Raw genomic sequence first — 23,049 nt, 5'->3', positions numbered from 1 at the left:
TAGCTGCACCCTATTTCACAAGAGCCAGAAGGAGTGACTTTGCCTTGTTTTTTTCCTGCCTGATCTGCACAAACGCACTTGGCACATGTGGCCTGCTCACCTAGCAGAGCAACCATCAGCACTCTTGCGGCCACCTCACCTCCACTTTCCAGTCCTCCCTCCCATGCTCTCTGCTCATGCTCACTCGCTCTCTGTGAAGTCTCACTTCCTCAATCCTCTACCACAGGCTACTAGTCTGCAACAAAAATGTCAGGCCAAATGAAGAAAGGTGAGCTGAGGAGGCGAGGCCAGCCTCGGCTGCTCCTGGGGGTCCCATTCTTGCAAGGGTTTTCAGGGTTTTCTTCTGGCTCATTTAGCAAACCTGAGTGAGCAGGCAGCATGGCTCTACCTGCTGTCACCAGGGTGCTATACTTCAAAGGGTACCTCCTCAAGGGCAGCACTGTCACTATCATGGAATTAACTTTAAAAAAAAAAAGCAGCCTGTAAGATAACACTGGGAATCTTTTTTTTTTTTTTTTCTTTTTCTTTTTTTTTTGCTCTTACTAACAAGGAAAGGAGCAGACACCATCAACACTGTCTGGGTTTTGAAGAAGCCAGTGCCCTGCCCTACCCACTCCTATTCCTTTGCTGAGGCACCCAGAAAAGAAGAGGTGAGGGCAGGGTGCATCACCAGCTGCTGCTTGTGCTGTGCCAGATGTTCTCCCACCCTAGCTGCCAGCCACACGTGTAAGCAGCCAGCAAAGCACCTGTGACAGAGATGTTGCTGCCTTTCTGCTGTGCTTGGGCATGCTTGGGGATAATTTTAAATGCAGAGCTGAAAAGGTATTATCTTGTTTGATGTGGATCTGTTGGCAAATTTTTTAGTAAAGTGATTGCCCTTGCAGTGTAACCTGCAGCATTTCCGGGAGTGATGTGTAGGTAAGAAGCTAGATGCAAAGAGAAATGCCATTTTCCGGAGATGTTAGGCAGCCAGACAGCAGCATGCCAGTCTTGTCCAGGCTAGCTGGTGCAAAGCAGGCAAGAAGCATGAACGTGGAGCAATTAACAAAGGTCTTCTGCTCTCACTTGCGTGAATATTCTGGCATCTCATAAGACAGATAGCCAAAACTGGGGACCTGCAAAAGTGAGTCTCACATCTCTACCAGTTCCATACTTCTACCAAGCCTACAAAACATTTCACCCTTTCTTCTTGTGCCCTATCTGGTCTGCTTGAAATGAGTTAACAGGTTCAAATGAATATGAATGAGTTTGTGGTTACATCAACTCTTACCCTGCAGGAAAGTAGAACGCACACCTTGTCTTTGCCAGGTGTGTCTCAGGCTCAAAATGACTGTGCTGAAGGAAATGTTTCCTATCTCGCCCTCTCCAGCACTGCCATTCTCCCTTTGCCTCTCTGACTGAGATGATGGCTCTGGGGCAAGGTAGACAGTGTGTAGGCAGTGATGGATGCTGGTGTATGCTGTTCTGGATGCTGCTGCCACTTTCAGTTCTATTGGAGAGAGTTAAATCTCCGCAGTGCTGCAGGGAGAAAATTATCTAACAGAAGATTACAGCTCATTAGAAAGCCATGTTTTTACAGCCTAGAACAAAAGCACGTTCATTCATCTTTGTGTCTTCTTACAGTTTCTGCTGTAGCACTTCTATGTAGGGAGGAAGTACTCACAATTATTTCTTTTTAATGTCTAAAGATCAGTGTCCCCAAGAGTGGTTCCCAGCAGGAAAAAAGTGTCCTTTTATTAACATAAGAAATAAGTGTTAACCTCATCCTAACATTGGGTCAAAAATAGACAAGTCAGACCCAAAACTATTAGAAATTAGTTTAGTTCCATATACTGATGTCCATAATGAAGTTCCCATGATCATCAGATTGGACCTGGCATGTGGACCCTAGAGCCACTGAGCCCATCATAAAGTACATCCACATCTGGTTAGCTGGTATCTTTGGAGGTCACACATCCAACCATGTGGAGATATTTTTGGATAACTGTCTGAATGTAGGCATTTAGGTGAAATCTTTCATTGAAATCTCCCCTAAAGCTAAATCTGGTTGCCTAAGTGTCTTCTGGTGCTATCTGAGGTGACCTGGAGTGCCCAAGAAATTTTGGCAGATGTGACACAGCATCTGAAAGATCTGAAATGACAGGAGGTACCTATGCTGAGGCAATTGACTAAGGTTTGAAATTAGGAGTAGTGAATCTCATTCTTGATTCCCACAGCCAGCACAGATGTGGTTTTTGTATCTGTAATGATTGGTTTGAAATGGGTATTTCTACTCAAATCCCGTTGACTGAACAGTCTCAAGATTTACAGACAGAAATTCTCTTTCTTTGGTCAAAATGGGCAGGGCGGCCCTTTAGAGAAGCAGTTTCCTCTTGCTTCTGTCCCCAGGGCCATTGTAAGAAAAGAGGGAAGCCACGCTTAAAGAACTTCATGCCACAGCTGGACATTATCTTGTTCTTTCTTAAAGCAGTGGTGAGATGGGTGCCATCCATACAGTGACATTAGGCAACCACATACTGACAGGAAGACAATATTGGTTCAATGCCTTTATTTGCAAAAAAAATCTACTGCCTGCTTCACTAGAGACCTCTCATGTATGAAGCTGAGCTGCTTTGATATTCAAATTAAGAGGAGTGTAGTGCCTCATGTCCCCAAATACTATCTAGAAGGAGCACACAGGTATAAGCTTTGCTTCCAGCTCAAGCAATGCTTCTCATATTTCTCACCCACCACACAGGCTGTCATCTCCAGATGATCACTGTGCAAGGGCAGCACAGCTGCATGTAGGGAAGGAAGGAAAAACAGTCCTGTCACTGGCTGAAGAATATCATCTTCCTTCCATTTAATAATGCAGTATTCCCCTGCAGGCTGTGCTTTCCTGAGCAACAGCTGAAGGAAGTCCACACAAGCTTATGAGAAGTTTATCTTTTCCACACACAAATGTTGGTAATGTAGGCCTGGGAGATGTGCAGAAGGCAGGAGTCAAGGGCAGACCTGCGGGTGCTGTCAGGAATTCCAGGACCTGGGATTCCTGGGTCCCTACAACTGGGACCAGTGACTTCACTGGGAATGGAGGGGATTCTCCTTCAGCTGCTATGAAATTGACACCTTTCCTGCTCAACTCACTTCTGCACCTTGCTTTGGATTAACACACGTACAGTTCCCTCGTTCCCTAATGCCAGCCCATGCACAGGTTTGCATAAGACTTGGTGTAAGCCAAATTTAAATGATCATGATCTGGAATTACTGATATAAAATTTTATGTGATATTTTTACTCCCTTGCAGTTACTGGAGTGTAGGTTAAAAGCTGCATTTATTACAGGCATTTGTTTTTATTAAGAACAGATCCTTGCAGTCCATCAAAAATCCTCAGCTTAGGAGGAAATACACTGTAGCTCCCTCTGCTATCAACTGCATCCACCAGCACAGTGTTGCCAGTCTCAGAGCAAATATACCAACACATGATGCAGGGCAAGCATGGCGCACAGCATGGGCTTTTGGAAATGTCCTGCTGTGCATGTGGAGGTGCTTGGGGTCCCCACGTATCCCTGCCTGCCCAGATGGGCAAGGCATCACTCTTCCTGCAGCACTCCCTTCTCTGTGCCTGCTCTCCAGCACCTGAAGGGGCAACGTGGGAGGCAGGGCTGGAAATAAAATCAGCAGACCATATCGTTTGTGAGGATAAGGGAAGGTTACTCTGTGCCTAGCCCTCATTAAGTGAAGAGAAGCTGTACATGTAAAACAGTTTCCTGCTGTTATTTTAAACTGAGGAAAGGAAAGTGATAGACTCAGGTCAGTCTGAAGCGTCACCATGGTGAGGGCTGTCCAAAGCTTCTGCCTTAGGAAGGGTACAAGGACAGGGCAAAGAGCTGCAGATTTCTTCCTCACATACTGTCCCCAATTATTTATGCCACAGCTATTCCCTGAATTAGGGAGGTGTCTGTTAACAGCCTGTAATTTTCTTCCTTGGATTCACCTTTAAGTGTCATCAAGTTCCCTACGACAGCAAGCTTTTCGGGAGCTGAGCTGAGGGCCGAGCATCATTATTCTTTTTCCCCACTGCTGGGGAGCACACTTGTCTTCCAGCATCTGCAGCAGTGTAACACAGTAAATGCCACCAAAAATGTTCTTATATTTCCTGAAGCATAAAGGAAAGAAGAGCCAAGCCATGGCTGGTGCAGTAACAGTAGTTTCTATACTGCCTCTGTTTTTTTTGTCTTTGTTTTGTTTATTTATATACTTTACACTGAGGTTATTTCATGCATGGTCCTGTTGGCTCCTATATGCTGGCACATGTGGGAAGGGGCTTAAGAGGTTTTGCTGATAGGCAGTGTCACATATCTCGAGTTTAGAGGACAGGGGACAAAATAGAGTGACTGCTAATATCTAGTGTGTGCTGGCAGCCACATGTTTAATGTCTCATTGGCTCTAAAAAGAAAGCGACATTTTACTCAAAGAAATTATTTTGGTCATCTTTGGGGGCTGTCACCTCTCTGAGTTCTGGGGTGCCACCAAACCACCTGTCACCACCAAATAAGACCACAGCAACTGCAATGCAAAGTGCAGCATCCAGTGCAGATCCTTGTCCCATGTCTCACAGCTTGCTGGCTCCCAGCCTGGCACTGGTGTGGGTACCACTGCTCCTCCAGGGCTCTGCCAAGCTGCCACATCCAGCATCACATTTTGCTACCCAGCCCAGCCCCCTGCCCTGTAACATGGCATCCTGGAGACACCATGTTTTGGGAGAGGGAAGAGACACAGAGGATGTCACTCAGAGAGCACTACAGGGAGGAGGATGCATGCTGCTGTAGATAGAAGGAAAGCAGTGATGCTCAGGATAGAATCAGCCCTTCCGTTTGACTCCTGCTGTGGTAAGCCTGATGCTTTTAACCCTGAAACTACACTCTTCACAGGCACACCAGACTTCTATTCGGTAAAAATCAGACATTTTCAGTGGGCTTTCAGGTGGCTCCTGAGCTGGTTGAGCATAAGTGGAAGATGCAACCACAGTGTCCTTGGACAGTGTGGTACAAGGTGGCAGCTTTGTCGTGTAGCGCTCACTCTGACCTGATGCTGTACACCCAGTTTTAGGCAGTTGACATTAAAGACTGGAAACTGTATATTCAAGTGACAACTCATATGTCATATGTAATGGATCTGCCTAAGCTGAGCAGATAGCCCTAATGTTATTTAAAAAATCTGTTTCTAATATATTTCAAATAAATGCATTTACTGGGGATTGGGCTTGGGAGCTCTCTATTTTTGCTCGTGCAGCAACTGATTCTGTAAACTGCAGAGTGGATAAGACCAGAGGAGAGAGCTAGCTGTCTGTGAGCCGTGCTTTCCAAGTTCTGACCAGGTAGAACCTATTTACCCCCGAGGCAGGGGATCCCCAGCAGCAGACACTCCTCGCCAGGCAGCCCCTTTGCACCACGCAGTAGCACAGCCTCATTTCACTTCCAGCAACGTCAGCTCTGCTCAGTCTGATCATTTCAGCTTCTGAAATGACTAGATTTGAATTTGTAGTTTGTAGATTTTGTAGAAATCTGTAGTTGTTTGTAGTAATGCTTGCTCTCTTTTTCTTTTGAGCATCAAGGATGCACTGGGACCACATCTTCAGTCTTTTCTCCATAAGCGAGAGGGCCAGGAGTCAGCTCTGTAAAAATGTAAAGCAAGGAGTCTTCTGTTATCACTGGCCTGGGGGAGCATGAAATTGAAAACGTCAGCCATAGCAAGGCTTATCAGAAAAGCATGAGAATTGCTTATGCCCTTATGCCTAGCAATGTATGCCGGCTGGGGCCGGGGTTAGCATTCTGCCCACGCTCAGAAAAGCAGATGCCTGCAAAAAACAACATTCAAAAAGCTATTTCTGCATGGGTTTTTTATTGACCTTTGTTAGCACACGACCCTTGCCAGAAGCTATGAAGAACGCTGTGTGTTCCCTTGATTCTCTGTGTATGGTTGTATATTTGTTTTCTTTATTAAAACTTGGACAGAGGGAAATGGACCAGATTCCACTCCATTACCCCTGTTCAACTTCATCAGCTGCACGAAGTTGTGATGAAATAACAGCTTTTGATGGAGTACATCCAAAAGCCCACTACTAGCATGCGCGGTAACAGATGCTATAAAATTGCAGAGAGTAAATGTTTGGCAATCCTCCTACTTTGTGCCGGCAGCCTGGCGGTCCAGCTCTGCCTCTCTGTTCGGGAAGGCTGTGCTTTGTGAGATGGGGGGGAGGCCTGTTTGATGTGGGCAGTGCTTCCAAGGTGAGGAAGGAGCTGCAGAATCAGTGGGTTGTAGAAAAATGCAGGTTGGAAGGGACTGCAGGAGAGTATCCCACTGTAAGCGGGGTGGGAACATCCAGCACCGAGTGAGTTGCTCACTACTTGAGCCGGTTGGCCACCAAATCTCTGACACTGGCAAAATGAGGACTCAACAGAGACATTGCGGTGCTTTTTAAAGGCCATGGGATAGCGCTCAGTGATCCTAACAAGTGCAAGAAAGTGCCTTCATCAGCTCATCTGCAGGATGCAGGGTAAGGATGCCACTGTGGAATTCACTGTTAGCCACCTGCAATAGAGATCTTGCCACCTGATGCAGCTCCCTGCACTGTACTCACGGTCCGTGGGGAGGAATGGGCTTGCCTGCAGACTGGTCTCATTTTGGAGGAGTAAGAGTTGCATGTGGTCAGTGAATTGCACGATGGGTGGATGCCTGTAGCATATTCGTTGTTGCTTTATGGTCCACAGTAAAAGACAAAATGACGATGTGAGAAAATGTGCTACTGCTTGGTGTGCTCGGAAAAGCCATGAAATGAAAAATTGAGTAGAAAGCTCTTTTCTTCTTTCTCCCTGCTCCTGGCTGACCCACAGCTCCTGGGATGAGCCACTCTCCGCCCCTGCCCACCCTCCAGGACCCCGCAGCCATGCCATCCCCCCGCATTGCAGGGAGGAAGCGAGGCCGGCCCCCGTTGCAGCCTGCACCCATCAAGGTGACCGTCCAAAGCCTATTCTCTGCACCCAGCGGGGCTCTGCCAGTCGTAAAGATCCCAAAGAAGAGAGGGAGGAAGCCCGGACACAAGGTAGATATGTGTTTTTCACACTCTTCTTCCCCTCCTGTTGTTTGTAATAAGTTTTGTCCTAGGATTTCAGGGGAAATGCAGGAAAGGAGGCAACTGTGCAAGTGCTGGGTGGAGAAAGAAAGAAGAGCCGCTTCCTCTTCCACCCTATTAAAAAAATAGATTGTTTCTAGCTTTTGGGTTTTTTTTTTAAACATGGCATATGGAAATACTGAGAAATTATTGTTTACTTCAGTATTAAATTAAAACTTCAGGATGGAAACATCTGAATTGATTTACTTCAGTCACTTGCAGTTACCAATGATGTTATCAGTGACGCTGGGTCACTTGTAGGACCTCTGGATTAAAACTGTTCAATTCTGATGTAATAACACTGTGGAGATGTGGTGAAATGGAGCCCTGAGTTGGTTGCCAGATCTCACTCTGACCTTGTGCATGGTGTGTCAGCAGCCTGTCTGTCCATTTGCAATGGATCTGTAACGTGAAAAATAGATGTTGGTCGCACATTCTGCTCCACACCAATCTCACCCCTCCTCCTGTGAGAAAGCCTTTTGCGCAACACCAGTCTGTGCACAGGAGAATCAGAGAGGAAGGCTCAGATTTGCCATGGTTCTGCCATGGTGTTATGCTTTGGATCACAGTGTCAGGGCAGCTGGGCACCGCCATCGAGATGATGTTATTCCTTGGGGAGTGGCAGCTAGCAGCAAGAAATGCCATTACGATTTATGGCCCAGTGTTCTGAGGTCTGTACCCCGAGGTGTCTGGCCCCGTGCTATTGTTTTACATTGCAGGATTTGTACACCACAGAAACATTTTCTGGCAGGAGCCTTTGTATGCAGTGCACTCAGCTGAAGCGAGATGCTCTGTCTGAGCATGAGTCAAAGATTGCCTTTTTGATGGGGAACTCGAGCTTGATTTAATTAGCTCACTAATTGTACAACTTTCAGATGCCATGAGATTTAAATGCATTTTTAAAAATGACTATGGCCAAGTGGCAGGCAACCAAATTCTTTATAGCAACCAGATAGCCGAATTATTACAGAGCAGATGGAAAAATACTTCTGAATTTTTAGCAAACTAGGAATTTACAGCCTAGATTTAAATTTATTTTGACCAAGATGTGAATACCATACATTTTTAATCACATACTCTTTATAACCAGATGACCCATTGCTTGTTTTCATAGATATTAAAGCAAATGTCTGTGTCTTCCTTAACTGACATGTCACCATGCTTCACCTCAGAGCAAAGCCCTTTTCTCCACTCACCTGTTTATTCTTTTTTGCAGATTCGGTTATAAAATTTCACTAGCTCTTTTTCCAAAAATCATTTTGTACCTGATGCTGGCTATTTGCCAGAGAATCACAGAATCGCAGACTGCCTTGGGTTGGAAGGGACCTCAAAGCCCAACCAGCCTCAACCCCTGCCGTGGGCAGGGCTGCCACCCTCCAGCTCAGCTGCCTGGGGCCCCATCCAACCTGGCCTTGAAAACCTCCAGGGATGGGGCACACACAAGCAATAAGACACTGTATTTTTCCTAAGCACAGAATTCTTCCCAGGATTCTAAATCTCATTAGCAAGAGATTGTCCAGCTGCCCTGCCTGGTAGTGGGAGGATCTGCCCTGCTCCTTGCACTGCCAGAGCAGTGCTGCTGCAGGGTGTGTGCAGTGCTAGAGGGCATCCAAGTAACAGGCAGCAGAACCTGGAGGGGGGAGGGCTGTATCTGGGAAATACCATTGCCTATCTCCCTGTTTTTGTATAGGATGGCAGAAATACCAGCTCTGCTGAGTGCTCCATGTGGGTGTTCAGGGCATATCAGAAACCCCAGGGCTCACCAGAGTCATCCCTGTCATGGTTGAATACTCAAATCAGCGCACAGCCTGCATCAACTAGATGAAAACCCACATGGTCTCTGCCTCTAATGCACAGTGACTTTGCCGAGCAGACGTGCTTGTTTTCTCCCCAAGCTTCCTCTGGTCCCTTTTCCATGGTCAATAAGACCAGGGCTGTTGTTGTACAATGTGTTCTAAAGCAACCATTGTCTTTTTTCTCTTGTGCTGTACTCAGTCAATTTATGGCATTTGGTACTCAAAAGCCGCTTGAGAGCCTTACTGCAAGGAATTCCCAAAGTGCTTTGGCAGATTTGCTCTGTCTTCCCAATCTCTCTTTCTCTCTTTTTTACCATTTCTTTCACTTGCGTCTGCACGTGCTCTCTACTGCCCAGCTCTCATTCAGCTGGCGGATTGGGTTTCTGATAGAGAAGAGTCAGTCCGAGAAAAGACACCTTTAATTTAAAGCACTTAGTGAGACACAGGGACAGCTGTGGGTTTTGGTACCCAGAAGGTATTTCAGACATGTTCGCTACCATGCTGTCTCTTGTTATTAGGCATTGTTTAATTTTGATCAAATGAAGGCATAGTCTCTTCTACCTCTAATAAATATGGCATTTATCTGTACCCAAAGGCTGAAGAGCACGTACCGTTGCAATTAAATTTGCAGTAAACCTCTCACTACACCAACAGAATGTCAAGAAGGAGCTTGCAAACTGCTGAGTGTTGGCAACACTTGCCTTCTCTTTCTTTGCTCTTGAACAGCAGCCTGCCTTGCCTCCAGCACCAGGTACCAGGTAGAAGAAGCTGCTGGGCACTGGCAAACCTCTGCCTCCACCAGCAACCTCTGCTTGAAGCCAGTGAGCTGTGAGCACAGGGACAAAGAGCTAGGGTGCAAGTGAAACAGCTGTTTTGTTTGTTTTGATGGATACCATCCCTGTACTAGCTACCATGCTACTGAAATCAAGAGAGACCCTAAAATCCTCTTAAGTGAAGCCCTTGCTGGGATAAGCCACTACCCGGGGAAGGGCCCAAACTCCCTAAGATTTAAAAAAGTCCCTTTGGTGGTGGTAGGCCCAGCAACCTCCCCTCTCCCTTCCTCCATTTCCCGTTCTTACTGTCACACTAACAAAGCAATGCTTGTTTTACATGGTTGCAACTATAAATCATGGACAACATAAATCTTTATTCCAAATAACCTCTATTCTCCATCAGGACTACTGGAGGTTTTGGTCTGTAGCTAATGGTCTGGCTTCAGTTCTACCTAAAATACATGGTAATGTTGTGCTGTAAATTCACACTGTTTTTCTTCTCGGAGACAAGCTGTGGGTCATGAACATTGCTGGGTGTAACTGCAACAGTTGTTATTTATTGCTGGGTAGTAGCACACTGTGGACAATGGTCTGAGCTTATTTACACAGGTGCCAACCCAAAGGAGCCTCATGGTGCTGCTGGATCCACAGAAGTTCTACACCCCCATAATCAAGAGCAGAATTTAGCCTGAAGTATGATATGGATAAAATACCCATGTCTTCCCTGTTGTGAATCACTGGGAATTATTTACACGCACATGAAACAGGTTGTAAAATGCCACCGCTCTGATTTGTTAGAGTGTTATGCCCAGTTTGCTCAGGTGTAAATAACTGCCCCATGGGTGGCATAATATTTGCATCCCATAGCTGGAAGTGTTGCTGCCTGCTGCAAATCAGCCCGGCTGTGGGCTCCTGCCTCCTGCCAGTGTAGAGCTCCCAGCCTGCGGCTGCAAATTGCTCCCAGGTGGGAGCTGCTGGGGAGGGACACATGCAGAGCGAAACTGGAATATCTGGTGTTTGTTTTTGTTACCCACACAATTGGCTTTTTTTGCAGCTGAAGTCTCGTGTCCTGATGACTCCCCTACCAATTTCTCCGCCAAGAAGCACGCCAGAGCCTGATGTGAGTTCAATTCCACAGGATGCAGCCACTGTCCCCAAATCAACCACCCCACAGGCTCTTACAGGTATGTAGACTGAAGCATGCTGCAGCAAGGAGCTGAACAGATCCCACAGCTGGCAGCCAGCTTCTGTGCTTTCCAGAGCAGGCACAGTTCATGAAAATGGGACTTCCAGATCAGACTGTAGGACTGTGCTTTGACAGTGCCAGGTATGGCAGAGACTTTGGGCCCATTCTTCTTGAAATGCAGGCATCAGCATCCTATGAACACACCATTTTATGCTTGATACTGTCCCCATCATCTGTGTCACAATGACCACACCCAAAACCATGTGAGCAGGGAGTATCTCTTGCCTCTGTGGGAAGAGAAAGATGAAGAGGGAGTTAACCAGCACCTAGACCCCAGTGACTCACAGCAACAGCAAACCTGGTCATTTCTGATGGTAGTCTTACTCCTTTTTGTTTACTTATCAGAGCAGAAGGAACATAGGTCAATGCCTTAAACTGCTGTAAATGAGAAGAAAATCAACAAGACAGTAGATATACCCAGAGATTTCAGCAGAGAAATGGATTAGATAACATTAGGTTCTAAACTAAACATATAAATCCCATTATTTCTTAGCTGGGATGCACAGAGGAGAAGTTTTCCATCTGCTCTTGTAGCGAAATGATACTAAGCATTGTGACGACAATAATATATTTTATTCTCATTTATCCTGTCACATATGAAGGCTGCAGAGCGCCAAGCAGCATCTCACATTCTGCTGCACTGCAAGATGTGTCTGGTGCGTGAAGGCTCCAGCCACAGCAGGGATGAAGGGACAGAGGCAGGCCCAAGCTAGCAGAACCGGTGAGGCTTGGCACCTGGTGAGATTCACCTGACAGCATCCTGCAACCCATGCATGCTGCTGCTGTCCCTGGGTGCACTGTGCCTTGGCTTGCTCGGTGCTTTGACAGTGCACGGTGCCATGTAACAATAATTACAATGGCTATTATGGTCCTGTTTACCCAGGATATACTGCTTGAGCCCCTTCTGCCGCTGGGTGAGGGATGTGGTGGCAGTGTGTGCTATGACAGTCGCACTAGATTTTCATTATAGCGATGCAAACTGTAAATTATTTCCAACTTTACGCAGCTGTCATCATGTCCTCCGCATTGCTTGATGTTTTTTTGTCACATATCTGATTTCTGTCAGAGGATAATGTTATATTGTCTGAGAGATGACAGCTCCAGTGCACTCAGCCAGCTATTATAATACATCTCACTTTAGCCTGACTTCAGGCTGTGTCTCGGTCGCCTGTAGTTACCACAGCACCAGTCTGTGCCTCTGAGATGTGGTTAGCCTCAGCCAGGCTTAAAGATGCTTACACAAGCACAGGGAGAACACTGATTTTTTGGCTATTGCAAGCAAGTCTGACGGCACAGAAAAACTTCCTGCTCCACCTCGTGGAATGTACCCACATCCCTTGCAGATGTGCCTTTGTGATCCCCATGAGCTTGGTGCTGCAGGCAATAACTGTCCCGTTGGTGTGGTGCAGCATGCAGGACAAGGGGGGTCAGAAAGGATTGGATGTGGAGGGTCAAGAACCTCCCACAGCCCATGGTGTAGCACTGCAGCACAGCCTAGCCCCCTGAAATCACCTTCCAGAAGCCAAAGCTTGAGCCAAAGTCTCATAAAACTAAGATCAGAGCAATGTTTTTCAAAAGGCATCTCCATAAACCAGCCCAAAAAACACACAGAAAGAAAAAAAAAAAAATACCAAAATGCCTCAAGGTAGAGTTTAGCTGTTGCTGAAATACCTTGGCTCATTACTATCCTTCACCCCCTGGGTCCCTGTTCTTCTCACCAGCTGGGTGCATGGACGGTCTGCAAAGCCCAAACCCTAGGCACATACAGGTCATTTGTGGGAACTCAAAGACCTCAGCTTGTCCTTGTCTGTGACTATGAGCAAAGGCCCAAGCTTCACTAACTTCACTTCGGCAATGGGTAATTAGCAGAGGGAAGCCTGACTGTATCATCACAAATGGCATTGATTCACGAATGAAAGAGCTCATGAAATTAATAGAAATACATAAAGCTAGCATTTGCTGGGTGCTCTGAGGGCCTTTTTGTAATAACCATGTTGAGATTTTGTGCCCACAGTCTGCATTTACATCAACAAACAAGCTAATCTGGGGCCGTACCTCGACCAAAAGAAAGTGCAGCAACTGCCAGAGCACTTTGGACCTGAGAGACCTTCCTCAGTCCTGCAGCAGGCTGTTCAGGCTTGCATCGACTGTGCGCTTCAGCAAAAGACTGTCTTCTCACTCATCAAGCAAGGCTATGGAGGAGAGATGGTGTCAGGTACGGCATTTTTGTGCAGGGGTGGGAGGCCAGTAACAAGTGGAGTACCCCAGGGGCTGGTACTGGGTTCAGTCATTTAACAACTCCATGAACGCTCTGGCTGACGGAGTAGAGAGCCTCCCCAGTAAATTTACAGATGGCACCAAACTCAGCTGGAAGCTATGCTGCCACCCAGAGGTATCCCAACAGCACAGAGAGGGGCTGGCAGGATCATCTAGGAGTTCAGCAAGGAGAAGTGCGAGGCTGCACCTGGGGAGAAACAGCCCCAGGCACCAGGACATCTAGCTGGAAAGCAGCACCAAGATGCTGAAGGGACTGGGGCACCGCTGCTGTGAGGAGAGGCTGAGAGAACTGGGCCTGCTCAGCATGGAGAAGAGAAGGCTCAGGGGGATCTCATCAATATCTGTAAATACCTGGGGGGAAGGTGCAAAGATCACATAGCTTGGTTTTTTTCAGTGGTGTCCACTGCCAGTACAAGAACCAGTGGGCACAAACTGGAGCACAGGTGGCTCTCTCTAAGCACCAGACAGCAGTGCTGTGCTGTGCAAGTGATGGAGTGCTGGCACAAGCTGCCTAGAGTTTGTAGGATCTCTTCCTCAGATGTCTATAAAGCCACCTGGACATGGGACTGGGTGCCCTGCTGGGGTGTCCAAACTCAAGCAGGGATTGGACCAGACAGATGCAGACAGATGCAGACACCTGCCAACCTCAGCAATCTTGTAATGCTGTGGGTTGTGAACAACTGGAAAACACTTGAAGCCTTATCATGATCCCTAACATTGCCTGTCCTAGCTGTCCCGTTTACATGAACAGAGTGGCAAGCAGCTTTGAACATCACTTCTGCTTGTGTAAAATGAACTGCTGCACCAGTGTCAATATGATGAAAGGGAGGTGTGCTAGTAAGGAGTGTTGCAGCAGTAAATGAGAGTAGGAGCAGGGCTAGCTTCAGAGCTCACCGCTCATTGCTCAAGCTACAACTGTAGCTGAGCTTTTCATGCAGTTGTACAATGAAGAACAGCTCTGGAACCCTGTGTGAGGTTCACATGTTGCTCTGAAGGAAAGTGCACGGGGTTCAGCTTTTGATGTGTCCAACTGCAGGCCCAGAGCTGAACTTGCTCTCAGCTGCAGGAACTGCAGAAGTCCTGCAGCAGCATCCAATGGAGCATCTCTAAATAAATACATCGGAGAGAAACAGAGATCAGAGGGAATTTCTCAGGAGCTTCTCATGTTTCCAGAGTGACACTTCTCACTGTGTCTGGATGACTCTCCTGTCCCATGCTGAGGCCTTGGCCTGTCTCTCAGACTGAACAGGGAATTATTTTTAATCACTTCAGGAGATTTGTGCCACAACGCTGTCTTGGCACGTGGGGGTGCTGTGGAAACGAAATGATGGGAGTGTGGGAACAGTGCTCTTCAGAGCTTCAGAGAGCTGCAGCTGAGTCAAGCCAAGCACTGTGAACCCCAGAAGTTGTAGCACTTGTACAGGGACCATGCACTGTGTGGAACAGGACGTCACTGCTGCTTCATTCCCACTTCTCTAATTCTCCTATGTGCTCTCTAACTGCAGGTGTGCCTTTTCTAAGACTTTGGAAGTATGCTAAGAATGACACAAATTTGGTCAAAAATACATGAAACTGGAGTAACTTACTGTAAAACTCCATTGTTTTTTCCTGGCTCTGTGCTGCATGATTTTCATTGCAAGCAGAAAGGTCACATTATCAACGAGCCTGACAAATGCTCTGTTCTCAATTCCTCTGAGCTGTCCTGGCTTCATGTACCTGAGTTAAAGTCACCTGGCCAACATTGTCCCAAACCTCTCGCCTGTTCTGGACACCCAGGAGGGATGATGGCCCACTGGTCATGGTGCAGCTCTGAGACTGCAGCTCTCTCCCATCCCAGCAGCAGCACAGGCAGTCATCACCTTTCTATGGCTCAGCTCATGACTGCTCAGTCAGATGTGGACTGCAATCCCATATGGTAGCTCAGGTCTGCAGGAATCTTGGAAGCTATTCTGAAGATAATGAGCCTAAGACTGAAAACTAGACTTACTAGTAGTGACTGAAGGATGGAGGACTAGAGAAAGCCTTCTGGCTGGTGAAGTTCAGGCAGACATATCACATAGTCCTCCCTGCAAATTTGTTGGCACTTGAATGTGTCCTCCTACAAGTGGTCCTCTGGGTCTGCTGTGACCCCTCCACCTCTCTGGGGGCTAGGACCTGTGCGCTCTTTGAATTCTGGCTAAATATTCCTTTGACAGCTCCACCCAGGAATTTTAATCTCTTTGCTCTCACCTTTGAGTCCCACCTTGATTTATATCTTGAGAATGGTTCTCATCCTGCTCACAGATCACTTCAGGTTTCACCAGGACTTGACAATCCCTCTTCTATCCTGGAATTTTTTTTTGCAACATCCCCTGGAAATCTATTTATCTTTTTCATTGATGTGTCAACTAGGTGGTTCGTGGGCATCTCTGGTGAGCTTGTCCCATCTTTTCTCCTCTGATCAGATCCTGTTGAGCTTCTCAGAATAAATGAATGAATAAATAGATAGATAGATAGATAGATAGATGGATAGATAGATAGATAGCTTTTATTCTTAGTATTGTATGTCCAGCCAATTTTATTATTGCAATTGTCAAGATCAGGCAGTCCTTTCTGTGTGACATCTCTGTCCTCTTCTCCATTGAAGATGCTTTCCAGCATCAGCATCAGCAGCAGGTTCTTGTGCCAGTGTTGACCAATGCCCTTTCCTCTTGAGCACAAGAGCTGTCCTGCTGGCAGAGGAGTCTTCTCACTCACCTTTCACACATACTGATTTCCACTTTAATGAAAGATTTCTCATGGATTAACGAATCTTGTGATTCTTGTGATTCTTGTGAATACCAGATAGACCACGACCACCCCTCCCTTGCCTATATGTGTAGTTATGCCACTAAGTAAAGATTCCTGATTTAGTCAGGCAGACCACTCCTCAGTAGAACCCTGGTACCTTTTATTCTGTTCACAGCAACATCTTTGATTCTCATCTTTTCATTTTCTTTAGAACTTTCTTTAGAGCAGTTTTCAGTTGGATGCCTCTCTCAGATATCCTTGCACTGCCATTCATGCCAGGCTGCATTTTTCAGTGTTCCCAGGGAAAAGTGATTTGGGTCACATGAATTCAGGTCCTTAAGCTCTTCCAGTCTGTTTTGGACTTCAGGTGGGGTGACTGGGTAAAATACTTTGAGACATGCAGACAAATATTAGTGTGAAATCTTCCTCGCTCCCAAATGGTAAACATGCATACCTTGATGGTTATTGAACTGCTCTTGTTTCCTTTCCAGTCTCGGCATTTTTTGAGGGGAAGCAGCACCTCCTGAACCTGCTGGCAGTGAACAGCATTGGGTATGTACTGCGCTTCCTGAAGAAGTTGTGCCGCAGCCTCCTGTGTGAGCACCTCTTCAGCAACCAGCCCTTCCAGCAGTACAGCACCATGTCAGAAAGTGTGGAAGTGTACGAGGACAGACGTATCGAGGCAGGTAGGCTGCCCTGTCGATGTATGCTCCAGGTTTAATAGTGCTGAAGAGATGGCTAGATATGCTAGAAGTGTGCTAGAGCAGTGCGGATCCCTGGGAGATCTTTCCAGAGGGAAGCAGCACACAGATCTACAGTGCCTTTCTTCGTGGCTGTCGAGGAAGTTCTCAGCTGAGAACCACTGTGTTGAGAAGCCTCAACATTGACAGGGACAATTTTATGATTGTTTTATGCCTCCTTAATCTCTCTTTCTGAGGAAACAAGGATTGTGTATCTCCGCTGTCCCTGTTTTTACCGGTTTTCTCCCATGAATTCTGGCCTCCTCAACCGTATCTGGCCCTGGGGTAGAAGTCTCAAAGGAATTGAAAGAGAGGTGCAAAGTTATGGTTTCATTAGCAGGACCACCCCAACTTAAATTATTTTGCTGCCTTTCATTAACAGTGATATGAGTGCCAAGGGAACAGACTCTCTCTTATGCACTCAATGACATGTTTTCATGTCTACAATGAGAGAAAGGTGTTTTCATGTCCACAACTGCATTCCAAAAATTTCTTGTTTGCAGGAATAATTGAAGGGTGTAATTTGCACAATAAAGCTGAGAGGGGGGTGTGCACACGGGGCATAAACATTCCTATGTGGAGAAATCCAGCTGCTACTCTTAAGCATAATGGAGAAAAAGAAGGAGCCAATACTGAAAAGCAATATAATTTTCCTCCGAAATAAGGCATTTGCAGCAATCTGAATGTTTATAAGGGGTGAAGGGATTTCGGTAGAACAGAGAGCAGCTCAGGAGGCCTTGCATTTGTCTTTGCATTTGCATTTACATTTACATTTGCATTTGCTTTTGCTTTTGCATGGTGAGGCTGTATGTGATGAAAGGCTTCAGTTTCTGCCATGGCTGACACACCCTGAACATCTCCCACTCCACCATTTCACTGCAGAAGTGAGTGCTGAGATATGAGTGCTGAGAGCTGGGTTCTGCCATCACACACGCTTCACAGCTTATCCCAGCCTGGCTGCTACCCGCTTTTGACTCCAACAGGTTATCATTAGCAGTGTTGCATTATTGGTTGCAAGGTGTGGAAAGTGTGGCAATGGACCCCAGGAGATAGATTCCAAGGCTGCTTTTGTTGCAGGCAGATAAATAATATTCCTATTCATAATGAAAGGCTATATTCAATAGCACTGGAGCTTGAGCCTCTGAGTCTCTGTGTGGTGTTGCATTGCCTAAATGTCCTTCCTTCCTCCCTCGAAGCCAGAATTTCTCTGCACGAGGTCAGCACAGAGGCCCCTCTGCTTCACCGAGCCGGGACAGGTGTTCTCTGCAGTTGTGATAATGAAGGACAATGGGAGGCCTTTGTGCAGACAGGTCTGAGAGAGCCTCAACTGGGACAGATCTTGCATGAAAGGTGCAGGGCCATAATAAAGCACCACGGGAAACCATGCAAAGCAGCTCCATTTTTCATTGTGTCTGATTTTCAGCTCATAATCGAGATGTTCTTCTCTTTAAAACCATGCGCCTTTCAGCCTCTGTGTGCCAATGAATTTAACACATGTATTGACTTCGGTGCGGTTACTCTTGATTTACACTGGCAGATGTGAAAGGCGAGGCCTGCATCGTGTCCAGTCATATTAATCCACTTACACCATACAGGAGCCACCTTTTAACCTTGCCCTGCAGCAAGTGCCCCTGAGCCATTACTCACCTGTGCTTGCAGCCAGCTGCCAGATGTTAATGGCTCACGTGGGCCAGGTGGGATTTGTTGATGCATGTGTATATCACTTATAGTGATGTTGACATGCCTCAGAGATAGCACCCACAGCCTGTGTCTGCAGTCAGCCCTGCTGACACAGCATCACCCTCCTGAGCTTGAGTTAATAATGCCTCTGGCAACCCATGCCTGGTCCCCCTCCCACAGTCACAGAATCACAGAATCATTAAGGTTGGAAGAGACCACTAAGATCATCTAGTACAAAAGTCAGCCCATCCCCGCTGTGCATACTAATTGTATCCCTCAGCTGGCATCTACACGGCTCTTGAACACCTCCAGGGACTGTGACTCCATCACATCCCTGGGCAGCCTGTGCCAATGCCTCACCTCTCTGATAAGAAATTTTTCCTAATATCCAACCTGAGTCAGTGGCTTGGCACACCTGGGAACAAACACACCTGGGAGGTGGTGGAGTCTCCTTCTCTGGAGATGTTCAAGACCTGCCTGGATGCCTACCTGTGCGACCTGCTGTAGGGAAGCTGCTTTGGCAGGGGGGTTGGACTCGATGATCTCTGGAGGTCCCTTCCAACCCCTACAATTCTGTGATTCTGTGATTCTGTGATTCTGTGAAACCCACCCTGCTGCTCTGTCTTCTAAATGGTATTGTCAGCTGTGAGGTGATGTGGATCTGTGAGAACTATTGGTGGGAAACAGCTATGGTAGTGCCCCAGGTTTTTGTCCAGGAGATCCCCAGCCTCGGATCTGCATCATAGTGAAGCTTGAGATGTCACCTGTCCCCATGGCAAGTGGGTTCAAAGCACCTCAGACCTGACCCTAAATTTTTCCATAGAAGTGGTAGTGAATTTTCAGCTAAAAAAAGACAAAATCTCATTTAACTCTGCAAATAATTCTTCAAGTGTGCTGGGGCAATGTGCATGAGAAGCCTGTGGGGCAGGGATCTTGTTCAGTGCTCCCATTCACACCCTCTGCAGTCAGCAGGTAGAGACACTGTGCTACATCACCAACATTTTGTGTCAGAAGGTGGACCCGTTCTGTGTACACATACTGAAAAGATGGTCTGACAAATGCTATATGCACTGTGAGAGAATGAGCAGCAGGCAAGGCACCAGGCTAAGATTCAGGAGCTGGGTTTACCGGAGACTTTCCCATTGATTGCATGGGCAAGGCATCCTTCTTTGCTGTGCCTTTATCGGAGCATCTGTCCAACAACAGCATCAGTTCTTGTCACCATGTGCAAAGCCCTTCTAGCAGTTTAACAACTGCTAGAAGAAAAAGAATAACATGATAGAAAACTACATATTATTACGATCAATATTGACTGTTCAAAGCACCAAATAAACAGCAGCTCAGAAATTTCAAGCCCTCAGAGGACAAGAAAAATGTTGTCTTTCCCCTTTCAAGTACTGTGGCTTGTTTAATCTTGTCTCGTTCCACTCTATGAGGGATGGTAGTTCTGGCTTCACAGCACATGCAGAATAAATGGCTTTTACAGCTATCAGTAGCTTTGGATCTCTTCAGCATTTAATTACCTGCAAAGACCATTTATTGCCTCATATATTCCTCTGGCATGAACATTATCCCTTAAACAATAAATAAAATACTAAGGTCAGACTTAAGGAAGGAAGCACAAACCATCCAGCCATGGTGAAATCTCAAATTTAATATCGGCTCTTCCTCCAGCAGCCAGCCAAGGGCGAGTCTTCTTTCTCCTGGCTGTTGTACCTCCACAGATAGGGAATCATAGAAAAAATCACTAAGGTTGGAAAAGACCCCTAAAATCATCTAGTCTTACTGTCAACACATCATCACCAGCCCACTAATCCATGGGTGCCAACCTTTTGGCTTGCCTGGGCCACACTGAACAAACAGAAGTTGTCTTGAGACACATATAAGATATATGTTAATGAATATAAGTAAAGAAACTATTTTTAATGTATTTTTTTTAATTGAAACATAAAAAAGCAGAGAGCACCAAAAACACAAACCTAGTGAGATACTTGACCTTGCTTTTGTGAAATTAGTGAGTCAATGTCTGGTTTGATGGCAGTGGCTGCAATTCTTTCTAAGTTCTCAAAGTGTTTGTCAGAGAGTTTTTACGAAATGCTACCCTTCCTGTACTTCATCCTTGACAGTAATTGTTCACAAAAGTTCGTACTGCCAAAAAGTTACAATGTGAATATGGCATGATTGTGAAGTGAGGCATGCTTTTCTCTAGTAAGATAGGGCTTATAAAACCCTAGGAAAGAGATATGACCAAATTTTTCTTTGAGTTGGATGTTTGATTACAACTCTATATATTCCATTTGAAAATTCACAGGTAATGTATTTATATTGACTGAAAATGGAGTTGCAAATGTACCAAAGCATTGATGATTTTTTTTAAATCTTGAGACCTATTCTCAAATTCTTTTATCAAAATGGAAAGCACAGCTTCAGATCTGTCACTGTTCACAGGACTGGGTTTAGCCAATATATCAAAATGCATAACATTATTTGCCACAACTTGAGATCGTCATAACTTAAGTTTCATTTCAAATGCTCTTTTGGTTTGAAACGTAGCACAGATAAGTTGATTTTCAACTTCGAGATGCAGGTTTAACTCATTTAAATGAGTGATCAAATCACAGAATCATAGAATCGAAGAATGGTCTGAGTTAGAAGGCACCTTTCCACCAAAAATGCTGTATCTGTGAGCCATTTTTAATCTTCACATTCTGGCACAAATTTTACTTTTGATTCCATAAAGGACATGATTTCATTTCACAAATCATAACAACTTTTCAGCATTTTATCTCAACTTAGCCACCTTCCTTCAGAAAAGTAAATGACATCCCCATAATCAGCATCCACACTTGTAAGGAACTCCTGGAATTGGTGATGATTCAGTCTCTTGAACTTTAATAAATTGACAGTTTTGATGACAATTTGCATGAAATTATCCATTTTTAAGACTTTCACAAATAATTTTTCTTGATGTGCAATGCAGGGATATTTCATCAAATGCGAGTTGCCGGTGGCAATTGCATCATCTTGTATTAATTTTATAAGTCCTTCTTTTTGTACCAACAATCACTGGAGTGCCATCAGTAGCCATATCAGATATGATGACAAAAGGCAAAACAAAATTGCTTTAATGTATTTTTTTTACTGCTGCAAAAAAATAAAGAGATTTAGTTGTGTCTGTCAATGGCATCAAAGAAGCCGTTTCTTCATTTCTTCTTGAGTATGGAGTTAGGATATGAAGTGGAATTTAAAGAAAGGGAAAATCATGTCTTTTACTGTATTAAAAGGTATGCATAAGGCATGTGGATAAAATGATGGGCATAACTGCATGAAGCATAATGGATGAGGTGATATCTATTACAGAAAAAGTACTGCTGGGCACAAGCACTGAATTCAAGCCTTACATGCTCCATCACATGGAAGAAGCAAAGACACCTTTTGAGAGTCCAGTTCTAATCAGATAAAATGTGATTGCAACTTGGTTTTAGCTTCAGGTGCATCTTTAGCTGTGTTTTAGATGCAGAGCTGTATTATTCTTTCAGGAGATATCTGAAGTTAGGAGGGCAATCCTTGATCTAAAAGGTTTAAGTGGAGGTTGTTGAAACAGGAATTTCCATTACTAAACTTTTAAAATATTGATACAAATATCTTTTATCCATCATGTCCATATTTGATGCAGTCAGACTGATAGGCATCACTACATCACTACAGGCAATAGTGACAAAAGCTCCATCCATCCCAGCATAGAGTGTATTACCAGTGGCACACACCCGATTTCTCATTGCTCCTGAGAGCATAAGGATTATCCTCAAGATCATGACTCTGTGTCAGTTCAAGCTGTTCCTTGTGTTCCATGACTGCAGACAACATGATGGGCACTGTGTGCTGTGGGTTCCCTCACTCGCAGGGCTGCTCGCATTGGGGCAGGTTGACATCCCTGGGGAGAGAACAGAGCAGAGGAGAAGGAGGACAAGGGGGCTTTGTGCCTAAGCTGTATTCATTGGACGGGTTCTATGGCAGGTTTTCATTTTATTTTTCCAAGAGCCTACTGAATTTTGCTTGGATGTTCTTCAGCTTTTCAGCTCAGTTTTTCTCCCATGTTGCCCTCTTTTTTTAACCCGTTAGATTAAAAGCTTGAAAGGCTCTTCTTCCTTTATCTATCTTCATTTATTTTCTGTTTCATTCTTTCCTTTTCCATTTTGCTAACAAATAAATGGAAGCCTCCATACAACTGCATTTCCAGTCCCATGAAAATAAACCACCCAATTTTTCTTAAGATTTGTTGGTCTCGGTTCTCTCCCCTCAGTGGTACTCCCCAGGAATTATTTGTTAGCAGTAATTATACAGAGTACATCAAAGTGCCTTTCAGAGAGTAATAATATTCAGCATCTGCTTGAAGAACATTCATCTGTTGGCAAAATGAATGCAGAACAGGAGATTAAAGCTAGTAAGGGAAAATCTGCAGCAAAATGCAGGGGGACACACAGTTGGGTGTTGGTGTTCAGATGGTGCAGGCTGTGGGCAGCAGTGAGAAGGGGAAGATGCAAGGTGATGGGCAGCACAGGTGGGAGATGGGTATGGGAATGAATCTCCACCTCACTGAAAAAAATGCAAATC

General features: G+C 45.5%; 1 protein-coding gene across 1 annotated transcript in view; it reads left to right on the top strand.

The window, feature by feature from the left end:
- Positions 1 to 23,049, top strand: part of SCML4 (Scm polycomb group protein like 4) — a 55,933-nt gene that overhangs the window by 11,475 nt on the left and 21,409 nt on the right. Inside the window, exons 2-5 of the mRNA XM_052690081.1 lie at positions 6,877 to 7,085; positions 10,778 to 10,907; positions 12,984 to 13,184; positions 16,507 to 16,701. Of these exons, the coding sequence (XP_052546041.1) occupies positions 6,885 to 7,085; positions 10,778 to 10,907; positions 12,984 to 13,184; positions 16,507 to 16,701 (727 nt within the window). The 5' untranslated portion in view covers positions 6,877 to 6,884. The remainder of the gene's footprint in view (positions 1 to 6,876; positions 7,086 to 10,777; positions 10,908 to 12,983; positions 13,185 to 16,506; positions 16,702 to 23,049) is intronic.

Source organism: Tympanuchus pallidicinctus, unplaced genomic scaffold, assembly GCF_026119805.1.
Source record: "Tympanuchus pallidicinctus isolate F22 unplaced genomic scaffold, pur_lepc_1.0 scaffold1, whole genome shotgun sequence".
Taxonomy (NCBI): Eukaryota; Metazoa; Chordata; class Aves; order Galliformes; family Phasianidae; genus Tympanuchus; species Tympanuchus pallidicinctus.
This window is presented reverse-complemented; position numbering and strand designations above follow the sequence as displayed.